Source organism: Fringilla coelebs (assembly GCF_963513975.1).
Source record: "Fringilla coelebs genome assembly, chromosome: 10".
Lineage (NCBI taxonomy): Eukaryota > Metazoa > Chordata > Aves > Passeriformes > Fringillidae > Fringilla > Fringilla coelebs.
In genome coordinates, this window is record NC_140036.1 from 4,453,949 (window position 1) to 4,474,637 (window position 20,689).

Consider the following 20,689-nt stretch of genomic DNA (forward strand, 5'->3'; position numbering starts at 1 on the left):
TGGTGGAGTGGGCAACTCTCACGGGGAACGGAGGGGCGGGGCCGATCCGGCTCCGTACAACACCATGGCGGCGCCCATATATCACATCATTCGTAGGTATACGTGTCACAGAACCCGTCTGTCGGCGCTCTGCGCAAGTAGCGGAGCCTTCACAGTCCGCGCCGCCCTCTAGCCCCAACACCGGCCCCACCGCCGGCCCGTTGCCGCCCCGCGCTCCTCTTTGCCGTTCCGTACGGCAACATGGCAGCTCCCTGCCGGCAGGCAGCGGCGCGTGGCGCCGAGCTGTGACGAAACCACCGACAGCCAATCAGCGCGGGGGCCGGCGGCGAAGGGCGCTCTCATTGGCCAGGAGCGGCGCGTCGCGCCAGCTGCCGCGCAGGGCCGCGCCGGGCGTGAGAGTCGGCGGCGGCCGCAGCCTCGGCGGGGCCGCCATGGACGCAGGTGGGTCCCGGGCGGGCCCTGCCCGCGGCGCGGCGGCAGCGCTTCCCCTCGGGGCTCTCCGGCCCGGCCCGGGCCAGCCCGGCGGCCGCTGGAGGCCCGCGGCTCACCGGCGCGGCCTCCCCGGCGGGCGGCGGGGAAGGCGCCGCTTTCAGCCCTGGGCACGGCCCTGGGAGCCGCGGCCCTCCGGGACCGGCCGCCCCCCGGTGGGGCGAAGGGGAAGGCGGTGGCTGCGGGGCCGGCGGAGGCCGGAGCCGGACGGCGAGTCCCCGCTGTCCTCCGCAGCCCCGCTGCTGTCGTCGTTCCTCGAAAGCTCGGGTCGGGTCTGCCCGGGGGGGAAGCGGAGCGGTGACAGGGCTGGAGTCGCTGTGGCCCGCTCCCCATGAGGGGTGAGAAGGCATTGTGGGGGGAAGAGGGTGCCTTTGGAGGGGTGAGAAGGCGACTCAGCCGCTCATCACCCTCACGGAGGGCTCTAGCAAAGCTGCTCGTGGTAGAGATTTTGGTTTCGTGCGGGGTAAAGTAAAAATAAGTGTTTGCACTTGTGTTGGGACCCGCTTCGTAGTGGCGGCTCCCACCCCCTCCGCAGAGAGAAGTGTTGTTCCACAACAACAACAACAACAAACGCTTCCCTGGGCTCCTCCTCCGCATCGCCGAGCACGGTGTGCCGGGATCCGTGTCTCCTGGCCCTCCTCGGGGCTCTCCGGGCTTGTTTCGGCCTTCGTGCCGCTGTTGGTGTCAGCGTGGTCCGGCTGGGAGCTCCAGTGTCACGCCTGGGGAGTGCTGAGTGAACCTGCACCCCGAGCCGGGAGATGTGTCTGCTTTGCCTTGGTGTGAGAGCAGAGGAAAGCTCTGCTGTGGTGGATGGTGGGGCTGGGTCTCCTCCGTGAGAGGAGGAGGAGGAGAATCTCTGGGCTCAAGCCCCTCTGTGTCCAGCCCTGCTCCCAAGGTGGTCAGGGAGCTGACAGCAAAATTTGGAAGTGTTTGCTCCAGGCTTTCAGGAAAGCACCACCACCCTTCAGCAGCCTGACTTTCCTCACTGTCTGTCTCTTAACTCCTCTTTGGTGCTCGGATAATCAGGATTTTTCTTGTTTCAAGGGGGAAAGAAGAGATTTAATATTTCTTCTGCAAAGGGCAGAAGTGAGGGTTTGAGCTGTTTGGTGTTTTCCAGCAATGGGTTTTACTAAAGTGGTAAATTTACCTTCTCGACTGTCTCTGAAATGTTCCACATCCAATTGTCTTCCTCCTGTGCCTTGGGTGAGGTACCTGTATCAGCTAAAGGAGAGATCATCCACCTCATTTCTGTTCCTTTTGTCGTGGCCTTAGTTGGAGGCTAAAGGATTTGGGAGCCTTTTCAGAGGATGGAGAAGCCCCAGGAGCAGTTTGGGAAGGGAGGTGTGGCAAAGCCTGGCTTTTCTTCAGTGCCAGGCTCCAAAGCTCAGCTTCTGTATTTAGTGTGAGAAGTTCTTCAGCAGACAGGCTGACCACGGTGGTTGGTGCTGTGAAATTCACCTGTTGTGTTTCTGTTTGAGTCACCCAAGCCTTCACTTGTTGTTACTTGTTTCCCAGAGTTGATGGTGAAGCAAATGGCTTTGGTTGTGGTGTGGGGGATGAAGTTAGCATCCCTCAGGGGCTGTCACAGGCCCGGCCTCCAGCACGTTGGCAAACTGACAGCAGCACTCAGAGGCTGCTCCCAGAGCCCAGCTGTGCCTCTGGGTGTGTTTGCTACAAGTTGGGACAATGTTTTTATCTCCAGCGTTTCGTTGTGCTGATTAAGGCTATGAGAAAGGAGGGGACATTTCACTTTCAACCCTAATTCTGTGTGTTTAGAGAGTTGTTCTTGTGTCGAGATGGTGGACCACGTCTCCTGTGAGGAAAGCTGGGGGTGGTCACCTGGAGAGGAGAAGGCTCTGGGGAGGCCTGAGAGCTACTTCCAGTGCCTGAAGGGGCTTCAGGAGAGCTGGAGAGGGACTTTGGACAAGGGGCTGGAGTGACAGGACGCAGGGAATGGCTTCCCACTGCCAGAGGGCAGGGATGGATGGGATATTGGGAAGGAATTTTTCCCTGTCAGTAGTGAGGCCCTGGCTCAGTTGGCCAGAGGAGCTGTGGCTGCCCCCATCCCTGAAAGTGTTCCAGGCCAGGCTGGATGGGGCTTGGAGCACACTATTGGTCTATTGGAAGGTGTCCCTGCCCATGGCAGGGGGTGGAATGAGATGAGCTTTAAGGTTCCTTCCAGGCCAAACCATTCTGGGATTCTGCTGTGGCATGTACAAAGCTTTGCCTTTCCTGCTGAGGCTTTCTGGGATGAGGTGTTCTGCAGATCCCATGGGGCAGCCATCCAGCCAGCCTCCCCTCATTCCCAGTGTGTGCAAGGCTCCTGGAAAGTGAGGCTGCCTTTCTCAGGGTGAGCTGTGCAGGGCTGACACTCTGCTTTTTAACTATAAAACCTTGTGAAGTTGAGCTGCTGTGTTTGATGTGCAGAGACTGCACATCCTTCTCTGCAGAAACTGCTACTCCACTGTCCTGGATGCTCAGAGGTCAGTAATTAAAATAGACTGAGGGCTTTCTGAAGGTGAAGTTTTGGAGCACTGCCTGAGAAATGTGCTGATCTCACCCAGCTTCTGCAGCTCTGAGAGGAGCAGCTTCAAACAGGATTTCTGCTTGGTGAATTTCCAGATGTATTTCTCTTTTTCATCTCTGGCTGTAAGAAGGAGAGAAAAAGGCTCCTGTGCAATCTGTGATGTTCTTTGTGCCCTGCCTGAATTGTTTGGGTCCCATGGGCTGGAATTTAGCCCATCTGGGCAATAGCACAGTAGATGGACTTTGGAAAAGTGCTGGAACATATGAAGGTGGAGGCTTGTAAAGGAAACACTCAGTGACCTCAAGTCTTGTGGGGAGTTTACTGCTCCCATTACAATGTCCTTGGTACTAACTGGGAGCAACCTCTTGAATTTTCTTCCCTGTGAAGGGAAAACCTGAACTCTTGCATTTAGTAGTTGTGCCTTTTCAGCTGTTTTCTCCCCCAAATCCCAACATGAATGTCTGACCACCTCTTTGGGATGCACAGCTGGACACACAGAGGCAGATGTTGGGCATCCAGCTGAAGGGCTGCCAGCCTGGGACTCTCTTCCCCAATGTGCTGTGTCACGACACATGTGCTGCATTCCCTGAACACGGGGCTGGTCCAGCTGGAGATCCCCCTCTATCTGCTGACCCCTTCCTCTCTGACCTCTGGTGGAAGGGCAAAGACTCCAGCAGCTCATTTCCAGCTGCTGATCCTTGCTGTGAAGTGTCCAGTTGCAAATCCTGTCCTTGCTAAAGACCTGGTGCCCTGCAAACCGTGCAGCTGCAGAGGTTGTGATATTTGAGCAGGTCAGGGAATGTTGCTGGGAAGGAGGAGGGATGGTGGATAGCTTGATATTCCTGTGTAACATCCTTGTTTCACTCATTTTCTTTAAGATATTTGAGACTCCTGACAGAGAGTTGGATGCATGACAAAGTAAACCACAGAATATTCCTTGGAGCTTTAAAACCTTCCTGAGAACTTCAGTTTTTATGTTAAGCTCATGTCAGTTACCTTTTCAAATCTGGATATTTGCAAGTTTGGGTAGTAAATGGGAAAGAAATCCTTCATTTCCCTGTTAAAGTTTGCTAGAGGAGAAGACTGCAGCAGTAATTTGTTGGCACATTTCTGTTCAAGCAGAATTGTTTTGTTTAGCTTGCTGAGGAGTCACATCATGGGGTGGCAATGAGAACGTGTGGCCTGTGCAGTCCTAAAGGTGCCTGAAGTTAAAGACTAATTCACACAAAAAATGTGCTTTAAGTCTTGTGGGCTGGAATTAAGGCAGAGTCTGATTCAAAATTTGATTTAGGATCCTGTTGTCATCTCTATTGCTGGGGTTCCTGCTTGAACTGTAGTTGGTCTTAGTGATGGTATCTGCTTGAGTGTTTTCTTGGACATTTGGAATTGGAATTCCAGGTCAGGGAGCCCACATTAGAAGGCTGAGCTACTTCAGGAGGCCAGAGTGTCTTCTGTAGCAGCAGGTTACTCTGAAGAAGCCAAAAGTGTGTGCCCCACAGTGAGGGGTGGCTTTTGCAGAGAGCTGGACTGACAGGAGCTTGTGGCTGTGTACTCCTTTGTCCTGCTTTAAACTCACATCACATTACCCCAGATTTTATTGCATTTGCTGTGAGAGATGTTTTCAGTCACTACTTTTACAGTTACAGAGCAGTCTGCCTTAGCTCTGCTTTAAATTTTAGAGGTGGTTTGTTACAGAATTGGCACCTTTAAAATCACCTGGGTCTTTTCCAGAATTCCCAGGCTACTTTAAAGTCCACATTTCCAAACACAGATCTAGTGGAGCACAGCTCATCCAGCTCCTCTGGTTTTTCCTCCCTGTTGTTTGTACCCTGTGCACAGCAGCTGAAGCTGTCCTGATCCAAGGGCAGCCTGGGCTGGTGGGTTGTTCTGTCATGGTCCTGGAAGGGGATGGATTTTTAGGCACTGATGGCTGCCATGCTGTGAAGGGAGCCAGTAAAAGAGACAAAAGTTGTGCTGCCTGTCACCTTTGCATGAACACATCTGCACAGCTGTGTTCCTCACTTTGTGAAGTGACACCTGTAAAGGCTTCTGCTGGCTTTGGTGCCTCTTGAGGAGGGACTGAGCAAGGTTTAATTTCTACCTTAAGGTGATCTATGTTTTGCATGTTCTTCCCTCAAAATTTGTGTTCTCTGCAAGAGGATTTTAACCACTTTGCTCAATGGAAAAGAGGCCCTCAACATCAATGCTGTAGCTAATGATGTGCGTGATACTGCCTGTTCTGGGAAATGGTGTAGCTGCCAGCTGAAGTTTTAGATGTTTTCTGCCCCAGGCAGGACCTGGAGCTGGCTTAACCTGGAAATCTTGCTGCTTTTCTGCCTGTGGAGCAGCCAGGAACCAGCCAGGGCTGGGTCTGTGCCTCCCAGAGCTGAGTGCAGCGCCCTGGGACCATTTCCTGCCAGCCCAGGGGCTTTGGGGGTGGCTGGGACTTACTGGGCCACAGCAGCTCTGATTCTGCAGCTTTGTCTGGTTTTAAAAACAAAAAGAAAAGCTATTAAAGGTCTGTGATTTCTCCCTTTTCTTTCCAGCTACGCTTACCTACGACACCCTCAGGTTTGAGTATGAAGACTTCCCTGAGACCAAAGAACCTGTTTGGATCCTTGGCAGGAAATACAGTGTTTTTACAGGTATTTTCTGTGCTCAGTGCAATGTTTTAAGGCTCCACAGGACTTTGTTAGTGTTGCACTTGGGTTTTAGCTGGCATGCTTCTGTCTGTCTGGCCATTTCCATGGACTCTGGAATATTTTTGTGCAGAAAGTTACCATATGGGAGTTGTTGGGACATGTCATGAGGGCAGGATGGTGGAGGCAGGGGGCAGAAGGATGGTTTGCTGCTTCATAATTTGCCTCTGGCCATGGTGTCTTTGGGTTGATTGCAACTATTTTGGGGGGGAAAAGAAGTACTTTGTGCACAGCAGTACTGCCCTGTTCCTCAGCCAGCCTCTGCCTCTCTGGGCCTGCAGACTGTGAGGAGCAGAATTCCTTGGGAGGGTGAGTGGGAGGTGGGTTTAGCAGTGTTGCTGCCCCCCTCATGTGTGTGCCTTTCCATGCTGAACACTTTGCAGAGAAGGAAGAGATCCTGTTGGATGTGACCTCTCGCCTTTGGTTCACCTACAGAAAGAACTTCCCTGCCATTGGTATGTACTCTGGGGCAAAGGAAATTATTATAATCTGGATATTCCTAATGAAACAGTCCCCACAAACATGGCATCATTTCCATTCATAAGGTGTGAAATGTGCGTCATCTAATTGATTAGACAGACTTTTTGTTTATCTGATAATGAGAATTCCTCATCCCCTTGGGTAGGAGGGATAGAAGTGGTTTTTAAAGGGACATAAGGAGAAGTTTGGGAAGTCTGCTCTTTTTTTAGGCAACATGGGAGGATTTTTGTACTTCATCACATCCTACAGCAATCTAGTGTGAAATATTGCTGAATGATGGTCTTGGGCTTGAAGTGGATTAAAATGATGAAGCCTAGAGAATGATACAGAAATTGCTGCCTTTGTGCATCTGCTCCAGGCTCTACATGGGGGTTTTGTTTGTCTAGGGGGAGTTTTGTGCCTGAAGTGTCTGTTACACACAGGAGCTGTAGTGACAGGGGAGGATTTCCCAGTGAGCTGGAAGGAGGATGTCTGGGTTCCTTAAGATACTCTGCATGGCCTCTTCTGGGGTTTGTGCTTGTGTGTTAGATGCAAGGTGTATCAGAGGAGATCTAAGAGCAGGTAAATGGGACTCCATGTCCCCCTTCTGTCACTGTCATGCCCAGCAGTCAGTGGGAAAGAAACATGGCTCATCAATGGAAAAGAGACTTCTTCCTAACTGGTCCTTCTGGCTTGTGCTGTTCTTTCCCTGCTGGGAAACCCTCTGCCTCACAAGCTCTGAGACATCTTTGATGCAGTTTAATCCCTTTAAATTCATGTTTGTGCAGCATAGTTAAACATATGTTTGAGAACAAAGGGTTAGCATATGTTTGACTGGCTTACAGACACAATTTTGGTTTCCTTGTGAGTCATTAGAAGCTGTGGGGTGAGGACAGACCCCATTTTCTGAGTCATTTCCCATTTACACCATAGATATGATCTGCATGTCATACACAGTAAACCTTTTCCAGTATTTTTTCTCCCAGTCACCCCTGTTACTGTTCATCTCTTCCCTCTGTGCTAGCCCACTTAATTAGTGCAAGGCTTAGAGAACTAATTAGTCCAATGCTAATTTTGTAAAGCATTATCACTTTTGGAATTTGTACATGTTATGAATTACTGGTGAAATCATAGAAGACAACTGGTGACCGTTGAGAAGCTGATTAAATAGTCCTCCAGGTGATTCTTCTCCCTGTTTAGGACCAAAAGAAGGAAGCAGAATTACAAAGACTTGCAGAAGCTCTGCCCAGGCACAGATTACCTACTGTGATCACACTGAGCATTTGTTCTATGTTATTAGTAGTACTTTTAGCCTTGTGTCCTTTGTCTTACACTTTCCAGCATGAGCTGATATCCAGCTTTCTCCAACAAAGTATAGGATGTGTCTTTTTTCACTGCTTGGGTAGGGTTTTTTTTGGCTGGTGCCTTTGCTTGTTTTTGGTCTGACTACATTGTTCACTTCAAAATGTAATTTGTAGCCACTTCTGATGTGAGAATTCCCTGGGGCTGGTTTGTTCTGCATGGTGAGTTGCCTTCTCCAGATGAGGATTACAAAGTCGTCTTTAACAAACTCCTTCGTGTAGGACTGTGTAAAATTGGGATGAGAGTCTGCAGCCAGGCTTAAGGGCTGTTGTTCTCCTGAGAAATTCAGCTCTCTCTTGGGCTGTTTGGATTTCCCTTGGAATTTTTTCCCCTTTTAGTTTTATATGTTTTTAAGGGATGCCACTAAGTTACTCTCCGATAACCACGTTTTTGGTTCTCAGCCTTGGGTGTGTGAGCTAAGCTAGTCCTCATTCCCTGCCTCATTTCTTGGTGAGCCTGCTGCCCATTCATTCTCCTCCTTCCTGGCTCTGTCTCACCATTCACCCCCTGTTTATTTTCTGTCCCTGTTTCCAGGAGGAACCGGTCCCACCTCTGACACGGGCTGGGGCTGCATGCTGCGCTGTGGCCAGATGATCTTTGCTCAGGCCTTGGTCTGCAGGCATTTGGGAAGAGGTAAACCAGAGCACAGCCCACACTGACTTCCAGGGCCATGTGCTCCCAGGAGTGCAGCACTTGGAAGAACAGAGATAACAAGGACACAGCTGGGAATTGCTGAGGGTTCTGTGACTTTTTTCTTCACTCTTCTGAAGTTCAGGGCTGTTGAGAGAATAGTCTACTTGGAACTCTCCGGGGATATTTGTATTTCCTGATTTTATGTTTGTTTATTTGCCTTTCTGTGGGTGATGGTATCTTACCCCAGCTGTAAGACTGTTTTCTGTTATTTTAAAATTAGCCCTTTACTGTTGGGAATGCCTTAGATGCTTAGTAATAATATGACAATGTGAAAATTGAGTTGGTCAATACACAGGAAGAGAATTGCAGCTTGTAGCCTCTGGTTGTTAATAAGTACCATGTTTATTTCATATATCCCTTATCCATCCTAGACTGGAGGTGGATAAAGGGGAAGAGGCAGATGGATAATTACTTCAACGTTCTTAATGCCTTCATTGACAAAAAAGACAGCTACTACTCCATTCACCAGATAGGTAAGAAGAAATACATGCTCAGATGTAGCAAATTGGCTAAGGAAGGCTCTCACTCTGATACAAACTTCCCTGAAAAATCAGAGAAGCAGCCTGTTTCCTGTGGAGGGGACAGAACTCAGGTCATAGGGGTGGTCTAGTGATCAAAGCTTCTTCTGAGGCAACACTGCCCTTTGAACTTCTGTGCTGCTGCATTTTAGAGAAAGGATTTGCTCTGCAATCCTTCAGGATGTCCTTCTCCCCTCCCACGAAACAGTAAATACTGCTGATTCAATAAAGTTTCTGAGTGAGAACTCTTCCCTATTAAATACAAACCTGATTAGGGAGGGATGCAGTGTGGCTGAAGTTATTGACTGCGTTGTTCTGCTTTTTTGTTGTGATGCAGCCCAGATGGGAGTCGGGGAGGGAAAATCCATAGGCCAGTGGTACGGCCCCAACACGGTCGCACAAGTGCTCAAGTAAGTGCTGCCCTTTCCTTTTCTCTGTTCAGTCAGAGGCTGTTTTGGGGCTGTTGGTACCTCTGAGCTGACAGGGTTCTGCCTTTAATAACACCCTCCCTCCTCTCACATTCTCCCCTCACAGCAGTAGATGAGCAGGCAGCTCCCTGGAATAGGCTGGAATTGCCTAACAGCAGCTTTCCCAGGTCAAAGCACATTTCGCAGCATAACTGATAACACCAGTCTCTCCTAATCCAGTTTCTCCTTTCTGATACACCACCATCTTTGCCTTGTAGTTGTATTAATCCTTCATTACTTATCTGTTTTTTAATTTTCCTCTAGAAAACTTGCAACTTTTGATACGTGGAGTTCCCTTGCAGTACACATAGCCATGGACAACACAGTGGTGATGGAAGAAATCCGTAAGTGTCACATGGAGCTAGACTGTGGTTGGTATATCCTGGGCAGCAAGAGCCCAGGAAAAAGCTGGAGAGCACAACAAGCATGAAGTACATGTTCTATCTTTGAGAAATTGTTCCCTGTAAGGGGGCTGAGGCCCTGGCAAAGTTGCCCAGAGAAGCTGTGGCTGCCTCATCCTTGGAAGTGTCCAAGGCCAGGTTGGATAGGGCTTGGAGCAACCTGGGGTAATGGAAGGTGTCCCTGTCTGGATGAGCCTTAAGTTCCCTTCCCAACACTTATAATATGTGAAAGCTGTGTCCAGGTGTGCTTAAACAAGGTGAGAATTGCTGTTCTAGGGCAAGGAACGGCCTTGTTTGACTTTCATTTCATCTGCTGATGCCTCTGGGTCTGGAGAGAAGGTTTGAACTGACCTTCAGACAGCATATGGGAGCTGCTTGGTAGGCAGTGTCAGACTTGTTTATGGCCACAAGGAGCAAGCAGTAAATGGCTGTCACATAATTGGTAGGGGGGGTTCTGCTATTGGACAGAGTAAGAAAGCCAGAACAGATCTGAAGAGCAAAAGGGCCAAAATTGGCAGGGGGAGAGGATAAGAAGGGAATCCACCACTCTCATAATTTTAAGGAATATTCACTGGTGGTTTCTTCTTTTTTTCCTTTTTTTGTTTGTTTTTTGGGGCATCCTGCCCCCAGGCTGGCTCTGGAGGCTGAGCAGCTCTTCTTGCCCATCCTGAGCCTGCCTGCTCTGGCTGCAGCACTGCAGTAACCAAAGGTACAAAGCTGAGCACCTGCCCTGCTGGTTGCTGCAGCCCTGCATGGTCCTGGCCTCAGCAGCCTTCCCATGGCTTGCTCCAGGCTAATTCCTGAGGCAATGAGCCCACCCAGCACAAACCTAGCAGTGTTTCTACCAGGGCAGTGCTCTCAAGCAGCTGGTGTAGGGTTACAGGTGAGATGGTGGCAGGCACCCTGTAGGCTGGCTTGGCTGCCACAGGCCAGAATCAATAGCCAGGCAGTTTTTGCCTGGAGTCAGGACAGTCACTTTGTAAAGTCACAGCTATTGTAAGGTTGGCTCACTTGGGTCTGACAGAGAAGTGTGTGCCTAACCTTAGCTGAAGGCATGTGCTGATGCCCTTGGCTTAAACAAAGGCCAGTTTTAAAACAGAAATTGGATTATCTTTCATCTTCAGCCTGCAGATATCACTTCTAGAGCTGAAGCATGCTGGCTGTGAGGCTGGGTGTGCTGCAGGCTCTGTCTGTGTGGCACTGGCTGTTCAGCACTGATGCTGCTTCAAGTGACATGTCCATACAACTTGTCATGGGCAGGGGTGTGTGTGCTTGTTTCTCTCAAATGTGGATCATAATGTACCTGATCAGGGCCTGAAAGTCCCTGTGTGAGTGGGTCTGATGTGTTACCTGTCTGTAGGTTTCTGTTTGATACCTTGTGCCCCAAACATAGTGGATAAAAGTAATGTTGTTTCATACATCTCTTAATTCTGTCACTGATAGGGTTCAGCCAAAGGTTCACAGGAAATGCCTTTTGTTACAGCAGTGAAGAAACATAAATCTTTATCCCTTCTGTGTCAGTGTTCCATGAGAAAGGGCATGTCAGCTAGACCTGAGATGGAGGAGAATCACAAAGGTGGTGAAAATCCAAGGCAGTTGAAGCCAGTACCTGCCAGCAGGAGAGGTGTCGTGTCAGATCTGTTGGAATATGTTTGCAGTAAATGATTTGGATCCAGCTGGGAAGCTTTAGGTAGGTTCTGCTCTGCTGTGGCACCACAGAACTGCAAAGCCTGCCAGACAGCAAGGTGAATTTATCCTGTGCCAAGCTCTCTGCTGCTTAAACTGCAGGTAAATATACACAGTGCTTTGCCTGATGAGGAAACCTGCAGTGACACCCCATTGAGCAACAGCCCTGGCTTGGCAGCTGATTTCAGATCATCTGGACAGGCAGGCTGCTGCAACAAAAAGCCTGCTTTAACAGGAGAAATGGCTGCAAATAATGGCTTTGAGTTTCCTCAGAACCTCTGGTAACCATGTCTGTGCATCAGATGCACACATACACCTTCTCCATTCTTGAGGAACAGTACAGAGAGGAGCTGCAAACATCTGTGCAGGTAGTCTCGCCTCCTGAGGCTTTAGATCAAAGTCCTATTTCTTCTAAATTTGGGTGTAATATTGTCCTCATTCAGCTGGGTTTGAAGCTGTCAGTAGGGAACGAATACCCAGCTGAAATGGCAAGTGGCTGGTGATTAAGGTGTTTGTTTACATCACATCCTACCTGCTAGAGTGTCCTGGCATTCAGTTTAAAAGCTGGGAATAAATTAAATGAGCCTCTGGCATTCTGTCCAACTGCCTTGGCTTCATGATTCTTTAATCATGCTGTGGGTTTCTTTGGGGTTTGGGTTAGTTGGTTTGTTTTTTTTTTCACACACCCAGCAAGTAATTAAATTGGCCAGTGAGACAGGTAGGCTTGGAGTTGTTTCTGGACCAGAATTTACATAACCTGGGTGCATTACAGCCTGGCTGTGTGTTTGTCAAGCCTTTAGGATGAGGATGCAGAGTGCTTATGTCATGTCTATGCCCTGAGGAGTTCTGCTGCCCCATATCTTTGAGGCAGAGCTCATGCTGAAAATGCAGAGTTTAATGACCATACTGCTTTACGTCTGTAAAGTAGCTTGTGAATGATCTCCATTGAAAATTTATGAAGCTTTTTGTGACCTTTAGGAAAGTTATCACTACTCTAGACAGATACCTGCAGTTTGTGTCTTGCTGCAGCACTTAGTTACAGGTGAATATTTCCTGGATTAACTCATAATGCTGTCCTCACTCAGTTCAGTCATGAACTCCTCTGGAGCTGAACACTCCAGAACTTTCCTCTTTCTGCCTACAAGCTTTGTGAATTCAGGACAGTTGTCTGACCTGCTTATCAACCCCTCCAGCTTTGTTGGCAGAGGTGGTTGCTCAGAAGAATTTGCATTCTGGAAGAATTTGCATTTTTCACTGCCCAGCAGTTGTAGCTGTGAGTACAAGCTGCTGAGGCTTGCTGTGAGCTCAGCGCACACAACACACAGCCCCAGCACTCAACCTCTTCAAGCTCCTCTTGGGTTTAAGTGCTGTAGGCTCCTGGTAAAGAGCAGTTGTTGATCAGAGGAATGGCTGAAGGTGTGGGAACAGAGTCCTGATGCTTTGTGCTGCTGTTCCCCTTCCGTAGGGAGGCTGTGCCAGTCCAATGTGCCATGTGCTGGAGCTGCAGCATGCCCTGCCCTGGAGTCAGATGTGCTCTACAATGGGTGCCCAGAGGATGTGGGGCTCAGAGGGAGGCTCCCCCTGTGGAAACCACTGGTGCTGCTGATACCTCTCCGCCTCGGGCTCACTGAGATCAATGAAGCCTACATTGAAACACTAAAGGTAGGGGATCTGGAGCTGAATTCCTGCTGGGGTGATGCTTAAGGATCCTGTTGGGAATTAAGTAATTGCTCAGAAGTCATTGCAAAAGAAGAATGTGTTGAGTGACAGTCCTTGTCAGAGGTCAGGATATAGGTTCTTGCAAGCTGTAGTCAGGAAAATGGAGGGGGGCTTGAGGGGTTGGGCCTTTTCTCATTGGGTTGTTTTTTTTTTCTTTTGACTATCTTACTTCACAACTTAGATGTCAGCCTCTCTTTGTGTGCAGATGGTATCAACCTGCTGAAGCCTTTGTTCAGCACAGCTATACCCTGCTTGGTGGTAGCCTGAGTGTTAATTAATACAGTGTTGCACACTCCCCTTGGCTCAGATGCTAAAGCTTGTGCTGCAGACTGAGGCTAAGAGCTGTCAGGTGGTTGCAGGTTGGAAGCTGCAGAATTTAGGGTGTACACCAGACAGGGAGCACAATGCTAGCAAGCTCTGAGCTTGGGTAAGAGATTTCCAGATTCAGATTTGTGGGAGGTTACTTCCCTTAACTCAGTAGATCATGCTTGGCTGCTCCAGGTGGATAAAGAACTTAAACTGTTTCCTGAATGAATGTTCCCTCCTGAGAGCACTGTTGCAACCTGATGACAGCTCCAGGGATCTTGCCACTGATTGCAACAGAGCCAGGACTTGCCCGTACCAAGTCCTGGAGTAGTGCAGCTTCTTTCATTTGGTCCACCTGTCTACTTCTATCAGCAATTAAAAGTGTTTTTGAGCTGCTTCCACATTCCTAGAAAGCCCTGTGTTGCAGCCTGATGGAGATTTTTCCCCAGAAATGGCTGGTTTTACTGCTAGAGTTGCTGATTTTCCATGTCCCTGTCCATCTTTCCCACTGCATTTTTGGATGTTTGCCTTTGTTGCCACCTGCTGTTTCACTGTCTGTCAGCTGTGTGTTTTCTGTGTTGCTTTTCCAGCACTGCTTCATGATGCCCCAGTCCCTGGGAGTGATCGGAGGGAAGCCAAACAGTGCTCACTACTTCATTGGCTATGTAGGTGAGTGCCCAGAGGACTGCAGAGACTGTCCAAAGAATCTCCCCTGGCTAAAAAATGCTTGTGGGGTGGCACACACTCCTGCTTAGCCTGTGGTGCATGCTGCAGGGTTCTCCTTTTCTGCTGAAGCATGGAAGGCTCCTGTGGGCTGAACCTCTCACCTGAGTGATGTAGATTTGTACAGTGGCCATAAACTTCCACTGCATAACATGAAATCTGGTCTGTGGAGAGCATAGAGCCTGCTTCCTGCATTTAGACCTGACCTCCCTCTGCAGCTTGGCTGGATTTAACTGTTCTTTAGGTGCTCCTCAAACCCTACAAACTCCCATTGCTCTCCTCCTTCCCTCTGGTTTCCTGTCTGCCAGAGACCTCAGGTTATTTGTGCTTTAGATTTCTGGGGTCTGTATGAGCTCACCCAGGAAGGGATGAGCAGGAGCAATACCCCAAATAGTGCCAGTGTCTGAGTGGAGTGGCCACTGTGGTTGTGTTGGCAGCTTGCCTGGCTGAGAAGCATTTGGGAAAATGGCTGAAAGCGAGGTGTCCCTGGAACGTGGATTCCTCTGTGTGGTTATGAAAGCTGGCTCTGCCTTTGCTCTCCTTCCTCTTTCTATCTCAGCACTCCTCAATTTGTGGCATGCTGTTGATGTGTCCTTGCCTTGTGGCCAGGTGAGGAGCTCATTTACCTGGACCCCCACACCACGCAGCCGGCGGTGGAGCCCGGTGACAGCGGCTGCCTCCCCGACGAGAGCTTCCACTGCCAGCACCCCCCGTGCAGGATGAGCATCGCCGAGCTCGACCCCTCCATCGCCGTGGTGTGTCCTGCTCCCCAGGGGCAGGGCTGGGCGTGGGCTGGGTACTCTGTGCTGCTGTGCTCTGGGTTTTGGTGACACTGGTAAAGCAGCTCCTCACAGAGAGTGGCTTGTCTCAGGGAAGTCCCCCTGTGGTCAGCAGTTCTTGCAGTGTTGGTGTGAGGGTCCCCAGGAGGAGGTGAGAGATGAGAATTGACTCCCAAGTTCATAGAAGGTTGATTTATTATATAAGATATTAAATTATATTAAAAGAAAATGATATACTAAAACTATACTAAAGAAAGAGAGACATCAGAAGGCTAGACAAGAATGATCATAAAAACCTATGACAGAATCAGAGTCTGACACAGCTGGACTGGGATTGGTTGTTAAGTAAAAACAATTCACATGGAACCAAAGATGCACCTGCTGGTAACCAACCTCCAAACCACATCCCAAGCAATCAGATAATTATTGTTTACATTTCTTTTCCGAGGCTTCTCAGGAGAAAAATCGTGGCAAAGGGATTTTTCATAAAATATGACAGTGACATCCCCCTTGCATGGCAGTTAAATACCATTCCTCATGGAGCAGTGTCATTCTCTGAGTTTTAGTCTGGGCTTTGATTCCAGCCTTTTGATGGGCAGATCTGAATCCATTCCTGAATCCATCTGATGAGGCACCATGGCTTGTTTTCTGTTGAACCTGAGATCCCTGCCCTTTGTTTCCTTTGTTCCTCCTGGTTTTCATCCTGCAGTAAAGAAAATCTTGATGATTCCAGCACTTGGATAGCCTGGTCACATCAAGCCTTTGTGGAGTGATCAGTTTAACAGGGCAGTGTGAGGCATGTTTTTAAAGCAAGGCAGTCAGGAGTAGTAACTGCTCCCAGTCCTGATCATGGTACTTGGTGCTGACACAGGGCCTTAAGTCTGAAATGATCAATCTAAAATATAGAAAGATAAAGTCTTTTCCTTCTTTTTTTTTTTTTTTTTCAGGGCTTTTTCTGCAATACAGAGGCAGATTTTAATGACTGGTGCCAGCAAATCAAAAAGGTTTGTGTTTGTAGATCTGGTCAGGCATTTGAACAGGCTGCCTAGGGAAGTGGTGGAGTCCCCATCCCAGGAAGTGTTCAAAAGGCATGTGGATGTGACTTGGGGACATGGTTTAGTGGTGATATTGGCAGTGATGGGGGAATGGCTGGACTCGAAGATCTTAGAGGGAAATTGGAAAATAACTCCCTCTCCCTCTCTCTGATTCTCTGTCCCTGGGAAAGGAATATCAGGTATTGTTTTGTTTCCAAACCACTGCATAGAGACCATGTTCTCTGTAGCATGACCCCATTTTAAACATACTAAAAAAGTTAATTAAGCTACCAAAAGGAGCATAGCTCTGAAATCCTGCTGATGACGTGATTCAAAAGCTTTAACAAACATTTTCCCAGCTAGAATGAAGTCCCAAGAGATGATTATTACCCCAGCAGTGCAGAGCTGTGTTTCTCATGGCTCTGCTGTGTCTCCACAGCTGTCCCTGGTCAGAGGAGCGCTGCCCATGTTCGAGCTGGTGGAACGCCAGCCCTCCCACTTCTCCAACCCCGACGTCCTGAATCTCACACCAGGTGAGGCCACCAGGGAGGGACAGCTGAGGGTGAGCCCCTCCCTCTGGCTTTCTGCAAATCATGTGGAATTACATGATGACTTCTACTATGTTCCTGTTCCACCTGGAATTTAACCTGGAGTTCTTGGGTCACTTGGTGTCGTTCTTCAGCTTTCAGCTAGTGGTTTGCAGATCCCACAGTGTCTCAGGATGGTTTTTAGAGTCATCTGTGAAGGGTGATGGTGGCTGAGCAGAAGAACAAACAAGCTCACAGGCTGTCATGGCAGTGTGACTCTGTGGTTTCTGAGGGGATGCTTGGAGGAATCTAAAGTGTCCAGTGAAAAGGCTGAAAACCGAGTTTGTAGGTAATGAAAATGCTCCAAGACAGGGCTGGTTACACTTAGTTCCAGCATAAGGCACTCCTTCTTGGCATCTACCATTACCAGTGGGAAAAAGGACAAATGCTGGGCCCTAACCTTGCCTGTCAGGCTTTGCTTATCACATTAACAACATGAGCAAACATTGCAGGAGATAAAGCCATTGGCTGCTTCTGCCAAGAGCAGAGAGTGTGTGTGGGCAAGCCTATGCTGTCACCAGGCATGGGGAGGCCTCCTGGCAACCTGCACCCTGCACTTCTGGTATCTCTCTCTCCCCCGCTGCCCTCCTTCCTTAAAAGCTTTCCTTATCACACTGTCCTTTGCTGTTAAGCATGCTTAATTCCCTTAAACTGTCAGTTGATACTTGCCTGTCTTAATTGTCCCTAATGTCTTTCCTACTCTTAAAAATGTTTTTAATGGACTTGTCCTCCCTCTTCCCTGGCTTGTAGAGCCTCTCCCATCTGCCAAGGCCATTCATTTCTGTCAGTCCTGCCTCTCACTAGAAGGAGTAATTGAACTTTGAGCTCCTTTCAGGGCCTAGAGGGGTTCCAAGAAAGCTGGAGAGGGCACAGTGACAGGACAAGGAGCAGTGGCTTCCTGCTGCCAGAGGGCAGGGATAGATGGGATACTGGGAAGGAATTCCTCCCTGTGAGGGAGGTGAGTCCCTGGCACAGGTTGGTCAGAGAAGCTGTGGCTGCCTCATCCCAAGAAGTGTCAAAGGCCAGGTTGAACAGGGCTTGGACCTCCCTGGGACAGTGGAAGGTGTCCCTGCCCATGGCAGGGGGGCAGGACTGGATGGGCTTTAAGGTCCCCTCCAACCCAAACCATTCTGGGATTCTGTAACTGTCCAGCCTGAGCTAATAAAGGTTTCTCCTTCCCCCGTGCTAAAGTTGTTCTAAGTGTGAGCTCCTTCTTCACCATATAGATGGAAGGATGGAGAGGTGGGATCAACTAACATTACTTTTCCTCGCAAAGTGAACTGTGCTAATTGCTTTTAGGAGAGTGCATGTAACAGTTACACCAAAACCAACTACAGCAGATTCTCTAACACATTGGGGTAAATGTATCTCTTAAATGGGACAGAAATCTTCATGGGTATTGGTCCAGACCTGGCAAGTTCTCTGTATTGAGCCTCTGGAGGCAGAACAGTCTCCTGCTAATGCAGAGCTGGGGCACAGGAAGGTTGTACAAAACAGTGGCAGCAGAAATGTGTTTGGATCTGTGAAAGATGACATGCTTCTGTGCTCCATGTAATTCTCTCTAGGGCATTTTCCATACCACTGACATGTTCTTATCCTCCTCAGAGCCCTCACTCGGGTTTGTCACTGAGCTTTAGAACTTGTAGGCACTTGGCACTCAAACTGTGATACCCTCCAGCTGCTGGTCTGACAGTCACAGCATCCCACTGAGGCAGCGCTTTCTTCTTCTCTTCCAGACTCCTCTGATGCCGACAGATTGGAAAGGTTCTTTGACTCGGAAGATGAAGACTTTGAAATCCTGTCCCTTTGAAAACAAATAGGAAACTGACTCTGCAAATTTGTGTATGTGTGGGGAGAAGGGGGGAGGGAAGCTCCTTCGAGAGCCTGGGGCTACCGGTTTTCATAGGCGCTTGCTGCCATCCCTGCCTCCCGTCCATCCTGGCATTCCGTGCAGCCTCGGAGCGGTGTCTGCAGTGGGATGAAGAACCCAGAGGGTGTTCCAGCCTTACTGGCTGCAGTTGGAATTGCTCAGCAGCAAACAGCTGCTGGAAGTGGATGCAGTGGTGCTTAGGAGTTCAAAGCCTATCTATCACATCAGCAGGTCAGCTGGGCCTTCCGGGGGAGGCACGGAAATCTTTAGAGCGCTGAATCCTTCCATGGGGACTCCCCTCTGAAGCTTAAGTAGAGCCCACCCATCATTTAGCAGGAGAAAGGTCCAGTTAATGCCTTTAGTAGCTTTCCTTCTCACTGGCCAACCTGGACTGCAGCTCACAATGCCAGGGAACAGCAGCCACATCCCACAGACAGCTGTGAAGCCTCCGGAGTGCAGGTCTCTATGGTACAACTGCTGTTCATGCTCTGCAGGACACTCAGCACTACCTCTCCTGTCCACAGCCTATAGAAAGGGAATTGAGGGAACTTCTGAGTGACTGGGAATTCGATAAGTGAAGTGTTGGAGCAGTGCTGTGCTGCTGGGGAGCATCTCAATCCCAGTTTAAATAACGGAAGGAGTGGAAGAGTAGAAAATGCGTGTCTTGCTCAGTGAGTCAGTCCATGTGCTTCTACAATGGAATAGTCTCTACTGCAAATACCTTCAGGAAAGCTGCTTTGAACAGAAAACTGAATTCCTCAGCCCTGGAAAAAGAGTCCAGAGCTGGGAGAGCTGAAACAAGGCAGCAGAGATCAGCCAGGCATGTGCCAGGCTTCTGCCTGTCCACCAGTGTGCTGGCATGGTGACTAGGGAGTGATGTCCTGCCAAAAACCCAAGCTGTAAAACCTCTTGAGGTGCCCTGGGTGGGTTGGTCAGCACTTCCTCCATCTGCTCCTGTCAGACATTCCCTTTCCAAAGCAGAAAATGTTCCTGAAGGTTGAGTAGGTTTCTGCACTGTGTTGCTGCCTTGCCTCTGCCAGCTCCCTTCCCTGTGGATTGTGCCCAGAGGTGCTGTAGGAGCTAACCTGGAGAAACCCCTGTCAGGCGACCATCCCAAGAAGGGCAGAGTGCCTTGAGAAGGTCCAAATATACTGGAAATTTTAGCTACTTCAAGCTGGTAGCTCTGCCAGGGGCCCTTCTCCACAGAGAGAAGGGTAAACTGTGGGGGAGAGCTGTCTCCATGCACACTGCTAGGGAAGTGCTGCCACGGTTTCCTTGGTGTGTGCTGCACACTTCAACCCTGTTTACAAGGCTTTGGTTTGTGCATTTAGGTTTGGAACCTGTCAGATGATGGTGGTGTGCCCAAGGGTGGTGCCACCAGGCTAGAAATGACCTGTTTCCCCTGTGACTGACCTACTGATGCTCTAACTGTCCCTGTGATACCCGAAAGCAGAGGTTTGAACTGGGAACCACAATGCTTCTGTCACTAAATTATTATTTGCTGCTTTCTGCCTGCTTCTCCTCTTCTCTCTTGTAGTCAGGGGAAGAGGCAGCAGAGGAAGTGGGGCTGTGCTCCATTCATCTGCTTTCAATTTCTATCTGAATAAACAGATGTAAAATCTTTTGCCTGTCCTGATGTCCTTGCACATGTTGAAGGCAATGGTGGGGAGTATACAGTACACCAGGAGAGTCCAGTGTGTGCAGGGCTCCAAGGGAGCTGGAGGACTTTGGACAAGGGGGAATGGCTTCCCACTGCCAGAGGGCAGGCTTAGATGGGATACTGTGAGGGTGCTGAGGCCCTGGCACAGCTGTGGCTGCCCCATCCCTGAAGTGTCCAAGGCCAGCTTGGACAGAGCATGAAGCAACCTGGGACAGTGGAAGGTGTCCCTGACCATGGAAAAAGATGATCCTTAAGATCCCTTTCCAGCCCAAATCAGTCTGATTCTACTGTTTATGTCACATTCATGGTTGTGTGTTTAAGTATAGCTCTGCCAGACGAGATTTTACCTGAGTGTTAAGCCCAGTAACAGAGCTAAGCTCATCTCTCTTAGATCTTTAACAGGCATTTCTGGCTTCTCAGTGTGTTGCCTTGTCCCAGTGTTACTGTCAGGGCCTGATGCAGCATTGCAGGGGCTCACCTCCTTCACCAGCAGTGTCTGGCTGCCAAGTGCTGGGCAGCTGTGGAGGGAAGCTCTTGCCATTATAGCTGATACTTGTATTAGTAATGTTGTTTTAAATATTTAGCTTCCTCTCCCTGCTCCTGCATCAGTTCAAGCTCCCTCTCTCTAGAGTTGGAGAGGATTTAGTCTGTGGAGATCAGAGCAGTCACCCTACTGGAAGGTGAGTCAGCAGAGATCCAGCAGAGACCTG

At 49.4% G+C, this 20,689-nt stretch overlaps 1 protein-coding gene across 2 annotated transcripts; it reads left to right on the forward strand.

Moving 5' to 3' along the window:
- The first annotated feature begins 368 nt into the window (after positions 1 to 368).
- On the forward strand, positions 369 to 19,952 carry ATG4B (autophagy related 4B cysteine peptidase). 2 transcript variants are annotated; one of them, XM_084212082.1, is made up of 13 exons: positions 369 to 441; positions 5,563 to 5,661; positions 6,099 to 6,170; positions 8,071 to 8,169; positions 8,601 to 8,702; positions 9,085 to 9,157; positions 9,479 to 9,558; positions 12,767 to 12,963; positions 13,917 to 13,995; positions 14,659 to 14,804; positions 15,776 to 15,832; positions 16,302 to 16,395; positions 18,186 to 19,952. In XM_084212082.1, the coding sequence occupies exons 1-13, from the start codon at positions 432 to 434 to the stop codon at positions 18,257 to 18,259; spliced, it is 1,182 nt and encodes a 393-aa protein (XP_084068208.1). In that variant the 5' UTR covers positions 369 to 431; the 3' UTR covers positions 18,260 to 19,952. The 2 variants fall into 2 exon arrangements, with proteins under 2 accessions (XP_084068208.1, XP_084068209.1); XM_084212083.1 differs by lacking the exon at positions 8,601 to 8,702.
- The last annotated feature ends 737 nt before the right edge of the window (positions 19,953 to 20,689 follow it).

What these genes read in the sequence shown, in the direction of transcription:
- ATG4B (XM_084212082.1), top strand. An exon ending in CTACTCCATTCACCAGATAG is followed by an intron (nt 8,703 to 9,084) that starts GTAAGAAGAAAT and finishes GTTGTGATGCAG; the next exon opens with CCCAGATGGGAGTCGGGGAG. An exon ending in CTACTTCATTGGCTATGTAG is followed by an intron (nt 13,996 to 14,658) that starts GTGAGTGCCCAG and finishes CCTTGTGGCCAG; the next exon opens with GTGAGGAGCTCATTTACCTG.